The 19390-nt window shown below is 30.8% G+C and overlaps 2 protein-coding genes across 2 annotated transcripts; both read left to right on the top strand.

Annotated features, from left to right (window-relative positions):
• The first annotated feature begins 8567 nt into the window (after positions 1 to 8567).
• Positions 8568 to 11545, top strand: LOC118029932 (probable protein phosphatase 2C 47). Its single transcript, XM_035033924.2, has 4 exons — positions 8568 to 9475; positions 10145 to 10339; positions 10480 to 10685; positions 10805 to 11545. Exons 1-4 carry the CDS (start codon positions 9284 to 9286, stop codon positions 11355 to 11357), a joined length of 1146 nt encoding a protein of 381 aa, XP_034889815.1. The 5' UTR covers positions 8568 to 9283; the 3' UTR covers positions 11358 to 11545.
• A 4870-nt stretch (positions 11546 to 16415) lies between these two features.
• LOC118029934 (pentatricopeptide repeat-containing protein At2g17525, mitochondrial) lies at positions 16416 to 19316 on the top strand. Its single transcript, XM_035033926.2, has one exon. The coding sequence runs from the start codon at positions 16448 to 16450 to the stop codon at positions 18440 to 18442; it is 1995 nt and encodes a 664-aa protein (XP_034889817.1). The 5' UTR covers positions 16416 to 16447; the 3' UTR covers positions 18443 to 19316.
• Positions 19317 to 19390: the final 74 nt, after the last annotated feature.

Raw genomic sequence — 19390 nt, 5'->3', positions numbered from 1 at the left:
AAATAAGTTTCTACGTTGAGTTCATACTCGATTTGAAAAAATAAATTTAAATTTATTAATTTAAACCAATTAAAACTTTAGATAACTAAAATAAATATTCAACTTTTTATTTTAAAAAATTATATTTTTATCTCAATTTCATAACTTTATTTTTTATTAGAATCAACAAATTTTATTATTATTTATTAATATATATATATATATAATTTATTTTATTAAATGTGTATGTAGCACCCTTTTCTAGGATAAGAAAAAAAAAATCACCACGCAGTATGGTGGGGGGTCAAACTTGTATTTGCCACATGAGAAGATAATCCTTATGCAAATAGCTTTTAGTTAACCAACCCTTTTTCATTATTATGGATGACGATAGATATTAGTGGTTAAGATCTTTTGATATTTATACTTTATATTTATTATTAATTGATTAAGAAATTTAAGTATTTATAAATTATTAGTCAAATTCAAGGCATTTAATGAGTATTCATTTTTTATTATTATTTATTAATCAGTAAAAAATAAAATAGTTAGTATGTGTAGTATATGTGTGTGTCATGTCAATATTAAGCTACGTATATTTTATATTATATTAAAAAGTTAGGTTTGAGTGTATTTCAAATCATATTTGATAATATTTATACCTTAATTATTATTGTTTAAATCCAAAAATATCTATGTATTTAGATATTTATATCCATCAAGTTAAATTAAATTATCATCAACAATTATACTTCCCATTTTGGGAGATAAAGTGAAGATATTTAAAGCACTATACAAATGGACTAGTCAATAAAGTCAATCACCACTCTGTCACCAACTTTCTTTTCCACACTGTCATCATCTAATTATAGTGGTTAGCTCATCGTGATTCATGGAAATCTTTTACTGCGCACATGCCTTAAAGTTCGACATGTAGATCATGTTTATTTATTTTTTAAAATGTTTGTAAAAAAATTAATTTTTTTTATTTTAAATTAATTTTTTTTATATTTTCAAATTATTTTAATATACTGATATTAAAAATAATATTATTATGATACATTTTTAAATAAAACACACTTCAAAATACACTTATATCAAACATTTGCATTTACAACATAAAATGAATAGAAAAGGAGTCCCAGAAAAACTAGTCAATTCTCAATTGGTCCCCAAACAAATATTTTCTTTTCAATTCACCTCTATTAAAGTATTTTACATTTAACACAAGACAAAATGAGGACTTATATTTATTTTTAAGAAAAGCGTTCTATTTGTCATAAATTCATTGACAATATTAATGTATATTTTTTTATAGATACAGAATTCATTGACACATTTCTCAATGTGTTGAATGTTTATTTGATCATAATTTACATCAACAATTGCACTATGGATTTACACCCATTTGTTTCTTTTTTTTTTCATATTACTTTTTTTTTTTAATTTGATTTCTTAATATTGTTTTTTTTTTTTCTTCAAAAAGAGCTTGTTATTTTGTTTTCATCTTCTCGAGTATTAAGAAAAAAAATTTATCATTGGGTTTATGCTTAATTGTGTGAAAAAATGGTTTGGTTTTCTAAAATTAACAACAAGAAAACAAAAAAGGTTGTAAAAGATTAAAAATAAAATAAAATGTAGAATTCTATGGGATAAGAAAAAAGTTATTAGTGTCACTTCATGGAGATTTAGATGGTGTTTGGTATTGTGGCTGCGGGTGAGGTCCCACCATTAACTGACCCACCATTAACTGTGGTGCAACCACAATTTACAAGAAGCAGCTCTCTTAGCTGCTTCTTGTACCGGGAAAAAGGGATAAACAGTGGAGCATGGCTCCACTGTAGCTGTTCACTAAAGTGAACGTTTTTTTTTTAAAAAAATTTTGAAAAACCAGTGTGCTACACTTTTTGTATAAACAGTTTAGGTTTTTTTTTTTAAAAAAAATCAGTATAATTAATTGATTTCACTCGCACTATTCACGTGAACATGAACACTATTTTTTTTGTTTGTTAAAAAAAATAGTTTAAGATGAATTAAATTTATTCTTATTGTAATCTCAATTTATTCCTGATAATATTTTATCAAATTTTATTGCATGCTCAAACAATCATGAAACTATAGTTTTTGTCGAATGAATTTTGTACGTAATGAAATTGTATTTTTTTTTTTAAATTGAGTTTTACTCGAAAAATTAGTATTTAATATTATTTAATAACACTACATAAATTAGAAGGATATCGCATGATGATGTAGCATTTTTGGAACTTGATTGCAATTCTAATTATGTTCTTGTCGGGTCCAACCCAATTAAAAAAAATCAGTTTATATTTTTTTTTAATTGTATTTTATTCAAAAAATTAGAAGGATGTCGCTTGATAACGTTAAAAAAAATTTCAGTTTTTATTGTTGTATCCTTAAGAAACCATGAAAAATATAGTTATTGTTTAATAAATTTCGTATGTGATAACATTGCATATAATTTAATTGAATAATAAAAAATATTTGATATTAATATTATTTATTTCATGATATAATAATAGTAGTTAAATCTATAATATTTAAATTAAAAATATTTTTAAATTATTTTATAACCTCAATTTGAAAAGCATTTTTTTAACCAAACACATTAAACTACTTTTTGTTCAACCTCAATTTCAACCACGGTTTTAACCAAACATATATTTTTCCAAACCAACCTCAACTAAAAATACTTTTTATAAAACAACTTTTTTAAAACCACAACCATAACAGCAACCGCAATCTCAAACACACCCTTAACCTACATGCAGTATCTAAAAAGGATAGAGATGACAAGATGGCTATAAGGACACCAAACAAAACTGACTTTGGTTGTGGCAGGAGACCACACACACCACTTGAAGTTAGTTAGCCACCTTACATGCTAGAGTATGATTTACACACGCCAACCTTTTTTTTCTAGTTTTTCACTAGTCTTTAATTTGTTAATGACTCTTCAAGGAAGCTTCGAATATCATTTAATATATACAATTCAATCTTAATTCATTAATAACTCTTTAATTAGGACCCAAGTGTCACTCAATTTAATTTCTAATTCGATAATAACTCTTCAATTAGGGCTCAAATATCATCTCACTCAAATCATACCCTATTCTTTCAATTTAACCTTTATTCTCTATCAAATCTTTAGTTTAATATTGATTCTCATCCTATCAAAACCCAAACAAAGCCCAAATGATGATAGAATAAGTGAAGGGAAAGGAAATAAATATTTTTCCAATTGAGTTATTGCATTATGGTCACGTTCATGATCGTTATTGCACATTTAAGGTTTACCCTAGTTGATCATGTGTAATCTAATATATCTCATTCTCAATATTAAAAAAAAAATATATCATCTTTTTTTTTAGCAAACCCACATTTCTCCGATCATTTGAGTTAATTTTGAATCTGTCAAATTAATTGAATTATGTTGTAGCAACTCTAACACAATTTAATTTGAAACTTTGCCTACACAAGCAACCAAATTGGAAGTTTTTAATATTAGGTTGTTAACTTAGGTTTTTTTTTTTATTAACATGGGTGTTCACACTAACTTGTGCTCACCTCGACTAATCCCACGGGCCTTGAAATTAATGATCATGTAAGCTTCCAGCAGCCCTGAAGTTTATGAGACTTGAATTGGTGACCTCTAGAAAGTAAACTTAAAACCTAATCAATTAAAGTACATCCCTCAAGAACCTATCTCTTTTTATTTACGGCACCAAATAATATATTGAGATTTTAAGTCAACAAATCAAAATTGCATAAAAATTGAATAAATTATTATTTGATACTTATTTTTTTAAAAATAATAATTAGAAAATTCCTTCGATTTTTTTTAAAATCAATTATGTATATAGCTTAATCTCTTGGTATATAAGAAGCTCATGATCCTACCATTTATATCTTGCTTGCGAAATCCAGTTTACACAATCACCACACCTACATCTACACATCCTCAATAGCCCTACGATTAATTAAGCTAGCTATGTATTTATCTAGCGTCAACTAGCTATTTAACCCATGTTTTGTCGTAAGTTGTAATTTTTTTAGAAAAAATACCAGGTATACATGCTTCTTCTATGTGTTTTTTATATAAACTCATAAAAATTAATGCAGAATGATAAGATAGCATGAATCAGAATCCCTAACAAATCAAATGTTAAAAGATGAAACTTGATAAAAAAATTAATTACACAAAACGATCTTTAAAAATTAAGGGTGAAAAAAATTAATCAGAGTAAAAATAAAAATTTTCAATTGAAAGGTTAAATTGAATTGAAAATTAACTTTAACAAAAAATATATTCAAAAGAATGAGGGCCAAACTAGAAAAAAAAAAAAAAAAACTTTGATTGAAGGATGAAATTAAAAGTATAAAAAACTTCAATAAAAAGACCAAGGAAAAAAATTAAAATTTTAAAAAATACGAACAGAAATGAAAAACAACACATTTGAAAAATTGTGATTGATGGACTAAATTGACAAACAATTCTATAAAAGGAATAAGAATAAAATAAGAAATTAAAAGAATGAGGATTGAAATTAAAAACAAAACAAATGATAAATTATAATTGAAGGACTAAATTGAAAAACTAAAAACTTCTTTAAAAGAAATAAGAATGAAATAAGAAATTAAAAGAATGAGAACTGAAATTCAAAACAAATCAAATGATAAATTATAATTGAAGGACTAAATTGAAAAAATAAAAACTTCTTAAAAAGAAATAAGAATGAAATAAGAAATCAAAAGAATGATACCTAAAACTATAAAAGGGATAAGAATGAAATTAGAAATTAAAAGAATGAGGATTGAAATTAAAAATAAAACATTTGAGAAAGTGTAATTGAAGGACTAAATTGTAAAACAAAAAAATATATAAAAGGAATAACAATAAAATAAGAAATAAAAAGAATGGGGTTTGAAATTGACAAAAAAAAAAAAAAAAGATTATTGTAGGGGGTCGCGACATTGTCTGGCGACGGCGGAGGCTCTTTGTCGTGCCTCCTGTGTGAGGCGTGGTGTGTTGGGAAGGGTTTTTTTTTATTTAATCATAAAATTATGATTAATGTTTAGAAGTCGTCACCTAGTATTTTGATCACTAGGAACCTATGGTCTACAATAGTCTGAGTAAGGGACTTGTTGTGCAAGGGGAAGACGCATTACCCCAGTACACCCTACCTAAGGTAAGCTGCATTGTTATTTGATTTTATTTTTTTTGTTGGTCTTTTCTAAGGTTCAAGGCAGATCTCTCTTCATGAGAGAGTTTCTACCTTATCAGGTTAAATCCTAACCGTTCTAAAGTCTTAACTTTAGCATCGTAGTTTTACATTTTGTATCTTTAATACCTGAGGGTGTATTTTATCGTGTAATTTTTCACCCCACAAATATTAAAGTCTACATCTAGACCCTAAAAAAGATTGGAAAAAGATTGTTGACATGTTGGCCAAATTCTAATGGATAATCATAAACTGGTTACGATATCCATTTTTGATTTTTTTTTTTAAACATGAAAAATATGCAAATTTTTTTTATGAAAAATATGCTTGGAAAAATTTTAAGATTTGGCCGTATGCAACAAAAAAATTTTCTTTTTGAAAATGTTTTGAAATTTTTTTTTGAAATATTTCAAAGAAAAACCGAGTATTTTAATACCGGATTTGTATTTTACAATGTAAATATACAACCCGATGTTATGCAAAATTAGTTAAAAACTATGTGAGAAAATCAAATGATTGTTTTGAAAATTTTTTGATTAAAAAAAAAAAAAAGAAAAAAAAAGGCATAGTCCACTGTTTAAAACAGTGGAACTTTCATGGGGAAGATGAAGAACCGGGGGAAGGGTAGCAATCCACCTAGCGTGGAGATGATGGTTGGATGGTGGGGCAGGACTACCTGAAGCCGGCGGTGGAAACGATCGAAGAGTTAGTTGCCTAAGTTGGCTGGAGAGGTTGCAGCTGGAGTGGTTGCAGCTTGAAGAGGAAGAAATCTACAAAGGGGAGAAGGAGAACCTAGCAGTGGCTGCCTCTATCGCCGGTGAGGATTTGGGTTCGAGGAGAGGCTGAGAAGCCATTTGTTTGTGGAGGAGAATGGTTTATGTGGGGTCTTCAACGGCTGAAGATGCGGTGGAGAGAGAAGGAAAGAAGAAATGTGCAGAAACTGGAAGAAAAATAGGTTTTTTTGCTCAATTTGGACCTGAATTTCTCCTCCCTCAGGCCATCAAATCTGCATCTATTTATAGGCAGTGAAAGAGAAAAATCTTGTCTACGTTGAGAAAAAATTTCAGCCCTTGATTCACTTGGGAAGGATCCCAACCATTGGCTCAAAGTAGGCATGATGCAATGTCAAAACTGCAGAAACGGCTGCCTGAGTTGGCATGTTTAAGCCAGCGTCGGCGTCGTCTCGCTGCCATTCAAACTGAATTGTTTTCTTAAAGCTGTAGAGAAACTGTAAGGGATCATTTACGTGCAAGATTTGTCAACTTTGGTGGCTGGTAGGTACATTAAATTCAGCTGCAAAGTAGGTAATTGGACCAGCTTTTTTCAGAAAAAATGAAGAAGATAATGAATAGTTTTTTGGCCAAATTTCATTTTAGTCCTCCATTTGTCAATTGCGTTCAATGGAACCCCGTAATTGACCCTAAACTTTTGATTTAATGCAATTAGGACCCTGCAAAATTACTGTTTCATCCTTAGATTTACGTGTCTTTTGCAATATGGTCTTTGGTCTTGGAATTTGTCAATTTAACCCCTAATTGACCATTAGACTTTTAATTTCTTCAATTTTGCCCCTGGTTTCTGTTAATGAAGCCCCTACATGTTGGCGCCTTTTTCAGATTGATCCTTGGCTGTCAATTTCTTCAATTCAACCCCTAATTGGCCCCAAAATTTCAATTTTCTTTCAAGTTGACCCCTAATCCCAACAAATTAACTTGAAAAAAATTAAATTTGATCTCTTAAAATTCCAATCTTCTCAATTAAACCCAAATTAAGCTCCCAAACTTAATTTTTCACCAATTAAGCCCCAAATAAAATTAATTTGACTCATTTAAAGTATAATTAAGTCCTTGCACTTAGTTAAATCCTTTAATTGGACTCAAATTAATTCTTAAACATAATTAAAAATTCAATTTGGCCTATGATTAAATCAAATTGGCCTATTAAAAAATTAATTATGTCATTGGACTTAATTTTTCACTAATTAAACCCAAAATAAAATTAATTTGACCCATTTAAAGTATAATTAAATCCTTGCGCTTAATTAAATCCTCTAATTGGACCCAAATTAATTCTTAAATATAATTAAAAATTCAATTTGGCCCATGATTAAATCAAATTGGCCTATTAAAAAAATTAATTATGTCCTTGGACATAATTTTATGCAAATTCGTCCAATAATCTTTAATTTGACCTTGAATTTGCATTGTTTTCTCCTTTTTTGGGCATAATGGGGTACAATTAGGCCTTGAATTTTCTTCAAAAAATTGCAGCTTAATTCCCCGGCCTACTTTCTCCATATTGCCAGTCTTTATTTTATTTTATTTTGAAAAAAAAAAGTTATTTTGGGGGAATAACCCATAATTGGGTTATGACAAGGATAATGGTGTTCTTTAATTGTAAGGAAAGAGAAAAAAAAAAAAGAAGAGGGGGAAAGAAAAATAATTATTAGTGACAATTCGACTGTTTTTAGCTATCAGGCACCACTCTAAATAGAAGAGGAGATGATGGAGCATCCAAGAAGATGACGTAAGGCCAAATTTGATCGCCGAGTGATGTTAGAAGCGTCGCCTAAATGATATAGATGTCACTCATGTGTTGGCACATACAATATATGTGCCAATAGCTTTTTCCATTTAAAAATTTATAACCCCTCATGACTTTGGAAATTACAGAAAATACTTGTGTAAGAGTATAAAAATACCCCAACATGCAAAACTTTTTTTTTGTCTCATCCAAGGTTAAGTTTGTATGATTTTTTGATTTTTTTTTTTTAGGGGGGGGGGAATAAGTATTTTTAGCATTAAAAAGTTTTGTGAAAAGTCAAGAAAGCCCTTGACCAAAAAGTGAAAATGAAAAGATGGATATACCCTAAAAAAAGCTTCAAAAATAAAAGAGTGGATAATAAAATTGTAATCTTAATTAATGTAACTCACGTGAAAACTATTATCCTACCCTCAAGCTAAGAACAACTATTTTCGGAAGCCACTGTCAAATGCAAATCTTATGCTTAAGAAAGTGGTAATTTTTTTTTCTAACTATTTTTTTATGTTTTGATATGTTAATGTTGAAAATAATTTTTAAAAATAAATAATATTATTTTAATATATTTTTAAATAAAAAATACTTTAAAAAATAAATTATAATAGAGTATAGAATGTAAGGACTCGGTTAATGAAATTAGTAATAAAAGGATTCAATTAATTGAAGGTAATAACCTACACGTATATAGGTAGAGGCTCCCACCCTAATGTCTTGCTGGCACAATGCAATTTACACAATCACCCCTGTCATATCTAGCTATCTACACATGCCTGCCTAGCATCAAGATTTTTGGTGGCAACCAACTTCGGAAGCCATGCAGAGCAGGCAATAATGAATCAACAGCATCACGGAATGCTAATCTCATGGTTGAATGACATGCCAAGTTCAGACACGGAGAACCATGAAACTAAAACAACATGCTCATAATTACATATGTCCGTTCTGGGATTCTTGTAAGAGAGATATAACACGTGCCCATACCCCCATTTCCTTTTCAACTTTCAACTCCCTCTAATGGCTACCGTAAAAAGCTGGAATCCCTCAGTTACTCAACCACATAAATGTAATCTCCCTCTCTTTCCTCTTAATGGCCTCCCCTTGCCTATTTTCATGTGCTTCTTCTCTTGTTTTTCTCCCGTTGTGTCTCATGCATTCTGCAAAATTTTCAAGTGTTCAACACTTGTTCCTTTCTGGACTAAGTTTTGATCTGGGTTTCTGTTAATCTTGATCTATGCAGTCAAAGTTCCAATAACTGTGCTCAATTCCTTCAAGAATTTAAGAAAATGAGAGGTGAGAGTCTTTTGCTGGTAGCTTAGCTAGCATTTGAATATTGGATCCAGTGCTTTGCTTTGAGCCAGCTAGTGGACAACTTTTGCTGTCTGGGGGGTTTTCTTTGGATGTATCTAAAGATGGCTTCTTCGCGGGCTGAGGGCGTGGCTGGCTAAATGCAACTGTTTCCAATAAGCTATATTTTTTGCTTCCTTTCTCTTTATTGAAAATCGAGAATGGAGTAGACTTGGAGAATGGCTCAAGGGACCAATGCTTCACTTCAGATAGAAAGATTGGATGGGGGGTGTGGTAGTGCTAGTAAAGGCAGTGCCTCTGCCACGGAAGATGAGAATTTGGACAATTTGAACCAATTGAGAGCTGGTAAACCTCCAAGAAACATCAAAATAGTCAGGCATTGTAGCAGCTCTGCATTTTTTACAGATTTTGTGAGTTGATCTCTCTTCTTATCCACCCTTCTTTTATCATTATGTTCTGGTTGAATGAGGTTCTCATATAAGTTGATATTATTTCCTATCCATGATAGGAAACCTTCTTCGTTATGAATTTAGATCCATGCATTCAGTCAAGTGATTGCAAGAGATTGTGTGGGATGGTTTGATTTAGCTGAAAAAGTAATTGCCATATTATTTTAGCCTGAAAATTTGAACTTCGTTTGATGGTTACAGGCTTAATTGTTTGGAAAAACAAGTTAAAAACACTTACTAGAAAACATTTTTTCATATTAGGATGTAGGGAGGCATTCTCTTGAAACTAGGAAATTAATCCATAGCGATCTTGTCAAGGTCCCGCTGTGGTCAAGTAAGAGTATTTTGGAAAGAATTAAGCTTGCAAAAAATGCAAAAGAGCAGCGTTCCACTGCAAAACTTTGTGCTGCAATTGATAAAGAAACAAATGTCCAATTAGTTGGATCTTATTAAGTTACAATGTGATGTCTCTCAATTAATTTGCAGAAGCTTGTGTGCACTTATCTTTAACCTCTCACAAAAAAATTTGTTCGTGTTTTGTCTCAATTAATGTTGCTTGGTGGAAAGTTTGATGGATCAGATACACAATGTAAATTTCATCTGATGGTCCCTCTACTATTGTGCACGTAGGAATCAGAAATTGGAAATCTGGGATTAGTCTCACCATCAACTGAAAATTCTGCATTTCTACCTATTTTTCGGTCCGGAAGCTGTACAGAGAAGGGACCGAAGCAGTACATGGAGGATGAGCATATATGCGTAGATAATCTACACAAACATCTTGCTACATCAGCAGATTTTCCCTCTCCTGGTGCATTTTATGGGGTGTGTAAGTTGATGTTAGGTTAATCTTCCTGTCTATCACCTGCAATGAAACAGTTGATAAGAGGCATCCGTATAGATTTCTTGACAACTGGACCTATGGGCTCGCTAAGTTGGTGCACTTGTATTGTTTACTTCCGCAGGTGTTTGATGGACATGGTGGCATTGATGCAGCCTCATTTACCAGAAAGAATATTCTTAATTTCATTGTTGAAGACTCCCAGTTTCCATCAGGCACAAAGAGGGCAATTAAGAGTGCCTTTGTGAAGGCCGATCACGCACTTGCCGATACTACATCCATTGATAGTTCCTCCGGCACCACTGCTTTGATGGCCCTTATATTGGGAAGGTGAGAAACCACACTGCTTTTGGAATTTTTTTAGTGGTGATAAACTTATATTAGGAAAGCTTCCCATTAGTTTAGCGGTACACTGTCAAAAGTTTGTGAGTGATACTGCATTCTTGTAGGACCATGCTCGTCGCTAATGCTGGTGATTCAAGAGCTGTGTTGGGCAAACGAGGAAGAGCGATCGAGCTATCGAAGGACCACAAGCCCAACTGCACCTCCGAAAGAACAAGAATTGAGAGATTAGGAGGGATCATATATGATGGCTACCTTAATGGCCAATTGTCAGTGGCTCGTGCTCTTGGAGATTGGCACATTAAAGGCCCTAAAGGTTCCAAAAGCCCCTTAAGTTCCGAGCCAGAGTTGGAGGAGATCAACCTGACTGAAGAAGATGAGTTTCTGATACTAGCCTGTGATGGCCTATGGGATGTAATGAGTAGCCAATGTGCAGTCACCATGGTTAGGAAGGAGCTGATGATGCATAATGATCCTGAGAGATGTTCAGAAGCTCTCGTCACAGAAGCTCTCCAGCGCAATACATGTGACAACCTGACTGTTTTGGTGATCTGTTTCTCTCCCGATCCACCTCCGAAGATTGAAATTCCTAGGAACCATAGAAGGAGGAGTATATCAGCTGAAGGGCTGGACCGTGTCAAGGGTATCTTGAATAACTAGTCAACTTTGAGCAAGAATGGCTAATGGCTTGTACACGAGAAAATGGAGCTTATGAAATAACTGGGGGGATTTTTCCAAGTTAATGCTCCCCCCATGCTACGGCTGAACATTGATTTGCAATGTTGTTTTCAGGATGAAACAATTAGCTTTCTAGGCTATGTTGTTCATTCAATAAAAACAAAAAGTAATTAGAATAAATATAAAACAATTAGCTTCATGATTTCAATTATCATTTTATGGTTTATCGAGCTTTAGTTTTGCAAAACCAAACTATAGTTATTGCTAAAAATAATAATCAAAAGAATAAAAATTAAATTTAATATAAAAAAAAAAGACAATCCATTTCACTATTTTGAAGAGAGTCATGTGCGAAAAACAATGAGAAGAGAGACAATCCATTTCACTATTTCTAGGCTATGTTGTTCATTCAATAAAAACAGACAGTAATTAGAATAAATATAAAAAAAGATTGAATGATTTGAAATAAGAATAAAAAATTATTTATGTTTAAGAATCATTCATTTTATAATGTGTTCCTTTTTTATATATATTTTTTTATCACAATAATCTTTTTTTTAAATTAATTTATTAGAACAATAAAAATAAGTTTTAATAAAATAAAATATAAAAATTATGTTTTGATGATTTTCACACAAATATATGAGAAAAGAATATAATATAATGATCATGCCGTCATGAAGAATAATTGTGGGTATCCATTACAACCTATAATGGATTTTGTCTTCCTCCTATTATGCATATCCATCTTCTTTTATTTATATTTTTTTTTCATCTTATACTATCTTGTATGTTCATGATTTCAATTATCATTTTACGATTTATTAAGCTTTAGTTTTGCAAAACCAATACTATAGTTATTGCTAAAAATAATAATTAAAAGAATAAAAATCAAATTTAATAAAAAAAAAATCCACTTCACTATTTTGAAGAGAGTCATGTGCGAAAAACGATGAGAGGAGAGAGGAAAAGAAGAAAAAAAATCTAAACATAACATGAATGACAGATAATAACGTGGTTTGCTTTTTCAAAACAAAATTTCAAGATGACTTTTTGTTTTTATTTAAAAAAAATATTGAGTCAGTGACATATTGGATCAATTTGAATCAATCTGGGTTAATTTGCTAAACTCATTATCCGAGTTACGAGACAATGATAACCCTATAAAAAACAATAAAACAAGCAACAAATGTCAAGACATTTTCTAAAACCAGAATAATCCTATATAAATTAAACTGAAACATATCACACATACCAATTAAGAATAAATAAAATGTTGAAGGATAAAATTAAAAAAACATATATATCAAAAACCTAATATTGAAAAAGAATGAAAAAAAGAAGACAAAGAATTGAATAATCTTTAATTGTTAATATGGTTTCATTTTCCTACAACTATTGTTTTAGAAAAAAAATAAATAAATTTTGATTACAATGCGAATATCTAATGAAATATAATAAAATAAAATTATTTTAAACCTTTTTTGTCTTTAAACATTTATATTGTCGTATGTGTACGGCATCGCAACGATTGTCTTCTCAAATCAGGATTTTTTGGTGTGGAAAGAACATGAGATTTTTATCCTTTTATTATTTAAAAAGTTTAAAGTCGTCACCTAGTATTTTTATCACTAAAAACCCCAACTAGTTTTCATAGTTTGGTAAGGAGACTAGTTGTGTATGAAAAAGATAATATTATCTCTAATACACCTTACTTAAGGTAAGTTGTATTATTTATTAATCTGATTATTTATAAGGTCTCATTGTGTTTTACTATTCATTAGTATATCTATTGGTTAAAGTAGACCCATCTTAGAAAAGTGAATCATGACTTTATGAGTCAAACCTAGCCATTCTAAAAGCTGAAAATATATTTTATTTATGTTTATTTTAATATTAGAAATACATCTTACATTTAAATTTATAAATCTCAAATACTAGAAGTAAACAAAAAGAGGAGAGAGAGAGAGAGAGATTCATCTATTTTGTACTTTAATTTTCAAGAAATGCTAAATCATGCAATATGTTTTCTTTAGATTCCTTTTCTTTCATGTTTTTTTGTGTTTTATTATTAAAAGTCCAAATATGATTTTTTGGAGAAACTTCATCATATACAATTTAAAACACAAATATGTTATTATTATTTCTTTTTTTAAAAGGATTTTTGTTGTTTTGTTTTGCAAAAAAAAGGGTTTATTTAATGTTAGAAAAGTGTTTTACATAAAGTTCACAATACTAAATATTAAATAAAAAAGGTAAAAATAACATAAAAAACCCAAAATTAATTATAAAATAGTCCTTTAAAAATATAAATATTAATTAAAGCTAAACTAGGGCACGTTGGCAAAACACCAAAAAAAAAAAACAAAAAACAAAAATAAAGTTGTGAAAAAAACATTAGGACGTGTTTGTCAAATATATCCTTAACTTAAATTCACTAAACTAAAAATATCCTAAAATTGTATTTTTCAAATACATCTTAAGAACCTAAAATATTTTTTTTTTCTTTAGTGAATGTTTGCCTTGCCAAACACAATCTTAGGCCACCAAAAGACTTAGCCCAATCACACGAATTGGACTTTCCAAACTAGCTAAAAACCCATAATTAAAAAAGATTTCTCGAAGATCAAAGGGTTGGGCATCTTAAAAACACAAAGATCATTATATGAACCTAGAAACTAAATCAGAAATAAAGGTCAAATTACATCAAACCAAAGCCATACAAAGAGAGAACATGTAAAAATAATAATAAAAAAAAAAAAAAAAAACATTAAATGAGAACAAAAACATGAAATATTCCTTAAATTAAGCTAAATATCTTAAACTTAAACCTGGATCTTTACAAGGGCTAAAGGATCAAGTGATCCAAACTAGCACCAAAAAGGTTAATTATAAAGGAGGGAAAACATTTATGTAGAGATCCAGGCTTTGATAAAAACATATAAGACAAGTCAAAAACATCAATTTGCTAGTCAATCAAAATCGCAACCAATGAACACAAACCTAAAAGAATCCAAAAATAGCTTTATACCCAGTAAATATCTAAAATCCTAGAATAACAGCCTAAACCCATCAACTTTTGCTCAAACATGCTCATAAAGATTTGCTTGAACCATAAAAAAACTCAAGGGAAAAAAAACAGTGCAATAATTAAACAAAATTAACCATAGAATTTTAAAAATTATATTTCTTTAACTCTAAATTGTTTCATTGATTCTAACACTTGTTTTCAACTAACATTATAATGAACATGGCTTCATTAAACCTAGCATCTCACCAAAAACAACCTATGATCACAATTTTGGTAAATCAGTTATCAATACATGAAATTAAAACAGATTCAGTAACTAAAATAAACATCAAAGCATATTTGGCTACTATTTAAACAAACTAATATCATTATATTAACAGCCATAAAACATCAAGCTACGTGTCTAATATTATTTTGAACATACATTCCAAAACAAGCATATTACTTCAGGACATGATTAAAACACATATATTGTCATAAAACATGCATAGTACAACTCCAAAAACAACACGGATAACTCGTAAAAATATTGATTGACTAAAAAAAAAAATTAAGATAACATCTTTTTTTTAATATTAAGATAACAATATATTGGATTGACTTTAGTCAACCCCGGTTAACATGTCAAATATACAACTCGGGTTATGAGACTATGATAACCCTGTAAAAAGTAGATCAAAACAAATTGTAATGTCCAATTCTCAATCAACCCAATGTTAAAGAATGAAAATGAAAAAAAAATCAATTATAAAAAGGATCTAAAAAGAAACCCGAGTTAACCTATCAAACCCGCAACCTGAGTTATAAAATCAAGATAACTCCATAAAAAGTTAATTGAAACAAATAACAAAGTATAATTCTCAATTAACCTAATGTTGAAGAATGAGATTAAAAACATAAATCAATTAAAAAAGAATATAAAAAAACAACATGAGTCAATATGTTAAGACCATGACCCGGGTGAGACTGAGATGACCTTATAAGAAGAAGAAAAAAACAAAATTATTTAACCCGAGTTAACCTGTCATATTTGCAACTCTAGTTATGAGACTGAGATAACGTCAAAAAAAAAATTAAAACATATTATAAAGCTTAATTCTCATTTGATCCTGCGGACCCAATGTTAAACAATGAAAGTTAAAAAATGAAATTAATAAAAAATAACATAAAAATGTGCCAAATCAATCCGGGTTAATATGTTAAATACTATTTTCGGGTCAAAAGACCGGGATAACCTAATAAAAAAGCAAGTCAAAACAAATCATGAAACATAATTATCAATCAAACACAATATTAATTAATGAAATTGAGGGAAAAGTTAATTAAAAAAAGAAGAAAAATTGAGTTAAGTAGGTTTATCCATCAAATCCACAACTCGAGTCATAAGATAGGGACAACTCAATAAAAAAACAAATCTAATGTTAAAGGACACGTGACCTGGATAATAAGACTGACATAACTTATTAGAAAAAAAATAACCTGATTTAATCGGAGTTAAAATGTCATAAAACTATAAATTGGATCGTTAGGCCAAAATATTCCCATAGAAAGCAAATCAAAATAGATTACGAAACTTAATTATCAATCGATCAAATGTTAAATAATCAAGTTGAAAAAAAAATCAATTAAAAAACACAAAAAACAACTTGAGTTAATATGTTAAACACTATTTTCGGATCATGAGATTAAAATAACATAAAAAAATATAAAATAAATTATAAAAACATAATTCATAATTAATCCAATATTAAATAATAAAATTAAAAAAAAAACAAAAACAAAAACAAATCAACCAAATTAACTTACTATTGTATCATAAAAGTACGATTACCTAATAAAAATAAAAAATAGATATGATATTTTAAAAAAAAATGAAGAGAAAATAATATAATAAACAGTAACTTTGGAGAAGGGTTACGGTAAAAATCTATCTTCTTTTCGTTTTTTTCTTTGTTAATAATTAATTTGTGTGTATAATTCTAAATGCCAATTTGACATTTAACATGACCTGTTAGCAGTATCCTTGTACCGAGGAAGTTGTATGTATTATCTTTCACATAATCTGGGTGGTAAACTATCTGCTCAATCCATGCACAAAATCTCAAACCTTTCGAACTTAGCAAACTCTCGCTTTCCCACAAGAACAGAAGCATCAAAATTACTTGTCATCTTCCAGTCCAAAAACATCTTCTTTTCCACATTTTCCTCTTCATCATCCACTACAACGCCAACTCCAACTCCATCTCTTGCTGTCCCAACTCACGAACGAATTGTCCATCTCATTTTAGACCAAAAATCAGCACCACAAGCTCTTCAAACCTTCGAATGGTTATCAAAGTTACCAAATTTCACACACTCTCAGTCCACATATCGAGCTTTAATCCACAAGTTACTGACTTTTCGTCGATTCCATACTGTTCAACATCTGCTCGATGAAATGCCTAAATCAATTGGCTTGCCCCCTGATGAATCGATTTTCCTCACAATCATTCGTGGGCTTGGAAGGGCTCGAATGATTCGTGATGTTATTAAAGTTCTTGACTTGGTAACTAGGTATGGCAAGAACCCATCTTTGAAAATTTTTAATTCAATACTTGATGTTCTTGTTAAGGAAGATATTGATTTGGCTAGGAAGTTTTATAGGGAAAAAATGATGGGTGCTGGCGTTCAAGGTGATGACTACACTTACGGGATTTTAATGAAAGGGCTTTGCTTGACTAATAGAATTGGTGAGGGGTTTAAGCTGTTGCAAGTTATCAAGTCAAGGGGTTTACAGCCTAATGTTGTTATTTATAATACTTTACTCCATGCACTTTGTAACAATGGTAAAGTTGGGAGGGCAAGGAGCTTAATGAATGAGATAAAGGAGCCTAATGATGTGACTTTCAATGTTTTGATTTGTGGGTATTGTAGAGAAGATAATTTTGTTCAAGCTCTAGTGTTGTTAGAGAAGAGTTTTTCTTTGGGGTTTGTACCAGATGTCGTTACAGTGACTAAGGTGGTGGAGATTCTTTGCAATGTAGGTCGCGTGACAGAGGCTGTTGAGATATTAGAGAGAGTGGAGAGCAAAGGAGGTGTAGTTGATGTTGTAGCTCATAACACCTTGATAAAGGGATTTTGCAAGTTTGGAAAGGTGAAAGTTGGTCATGGTTTATTGAAGGAAATGGAGAGAAAGGGATGTCTTCCTAATGTAGACACCTATAATGCATTGATCTCTGGTTTCTGTGAGTCAGGAATGTTGGAGTCAGCTCTTGATATGTTTAATGATATGAAAACAGATGGGATCAATTGTAATTTTGTTACATTTGATACGTTAATCAGAGGTTTGTTTACAAGAGGGAGGACTGAAGATGGATTTAAGATCTTAGAACTTATGGAAGAGACAAGAGGAGTTTGTGGGGGTAGCATTAGTCCTTATAACAGTGTTTTATATGGTCTTTACAGGAAAAATATGTTGAATGAAGCACTTGAGTTTCTGATGAAGATGGAGAATTTATTTCCTAGAGCTGTTGATAGGAGCTTGAGGATATTAGGGTTTTGTGAGGAGGGTGCCATTCAGGAAGCTAAGAGGGTTTATGATCTAATGAATAATGAAGGTGGAATTCCAAGTGCTCTTGTCTATGACTGCCTAATCCATGGATTTTGCCAAGAAGGGTGTGTCCGAGAAGCATTAGAGCTGATGAATGAGATGGTTTTCCTTGGTTATTTTCCTGTTGCATCAACATTCAATGCTCTTATTAGTGGGTTTTGCAGGTTAGGGAAAGATGGGAGTGCTCTGAAGCTACTTGAGGACATGGTTGGGAGAGGCTGTGTGCCCGATACGGGAAGTTATAGCCCTCTGATTGATGCTCTTTGTAGGAAGAAGAGTTTTCAAAAGGCTGCGAGTCTCCTCTTACAAATGGTAGAAAATGGTATAACTCCTGATTATTTGATATGGAACTCTTTGTTTCATTGTCTCAGTCAACAAACTATCTGGTTAGAAAGCAATAATCTGTTCCGTGTACACAACCTGGTAGAACAAATTGTTGAGATTTGAAAAAAAAAAAAAATTCCTTCTTTTTGGTTAAGCGATTGAAATTTAAATTTTTGGCCCTTTGGTAATAAGATGATGGTATTGCCTTTGTTGACAAAGAAGTGCTTTGAAATCTATCTGCATATGAAATTGCAAAAGTTTCTCGAAAGGTTTGTGCACCAGTCTTGCATTTCTATCATTGAATACAAGGAAGATTATTGAGAAAATGTAAACGATATGATCAAGGTAAACAAGATAATATTTCTGGCCATACTTTTGTCTTGTTTTTCAGTCTTATTTTGGATTTTTGTATGTACATTAATCTAGAATAGAGTCGTGACATTTACGGGCAAAAATCTCATTCATATGGTCCACAAACCACAAAGAGATAGGTGTGCTTCGCAGGTGGCCACCTTCAGGCATTATTGTTGATGATTAACTCAAGTTATGGGCATACAGACACTCTCCAGGAAAGCACCCTTGTCTGCTCTGCCCTCACGCAGTCAAGATAAGTGGCTATGATTGATGGTGATATTGGTAAACCAAATACATAAGACATGAATGCTCCTTTTCGTCGTGTGTTGTCACAACTTGCAATTACAAGTTGCCCAACTTAAAGGCTGTTTTTGTGAGTTTTAAAAACAGAAAAAACTCGTTTTCCACAGAGAATCCAATCCATAATCACGTTTTAGGTAAAAAAGTGGTTTCAATTAAAAAAAAAAATATATTCTAAGATACAACTAAAATGAAAAGTATTATTTTATTTTTTAAAAACCCTTAACAATCATCTTAAAATATGTCTGTGGAGTAATAATTGGGTTGGTCGTCGTATTCAACTAGTGCTCATTTCTAATAAGATTTTTTTTTGGATCTCCTTAGCCAAGCATTTTTTTTTTTTTTTTTATCAAAAAACATCTATTTTTTAATATTACAAGTGGAGCTACAGAAAGTTGACGTCATAAATTTGCGCCT

The sequence above is a fragment of the Populus alba genome, chromosome 5 (assembly GCF_005239225.2).
Source record: "Populus alba chromosome 5, ASM523922v2, whole genome shotgun sequence".
Taxonomy (NCBI): domain Eukaryota; kingdom Viridiplantae; phylum Streptophyta; class Magnoliopsida; order Malpighiales; family Salicaceae; genus Populus; species Populus alba.
This window is presented reverse-complemented; position numbering and strand designations above follow the sequence as displayed.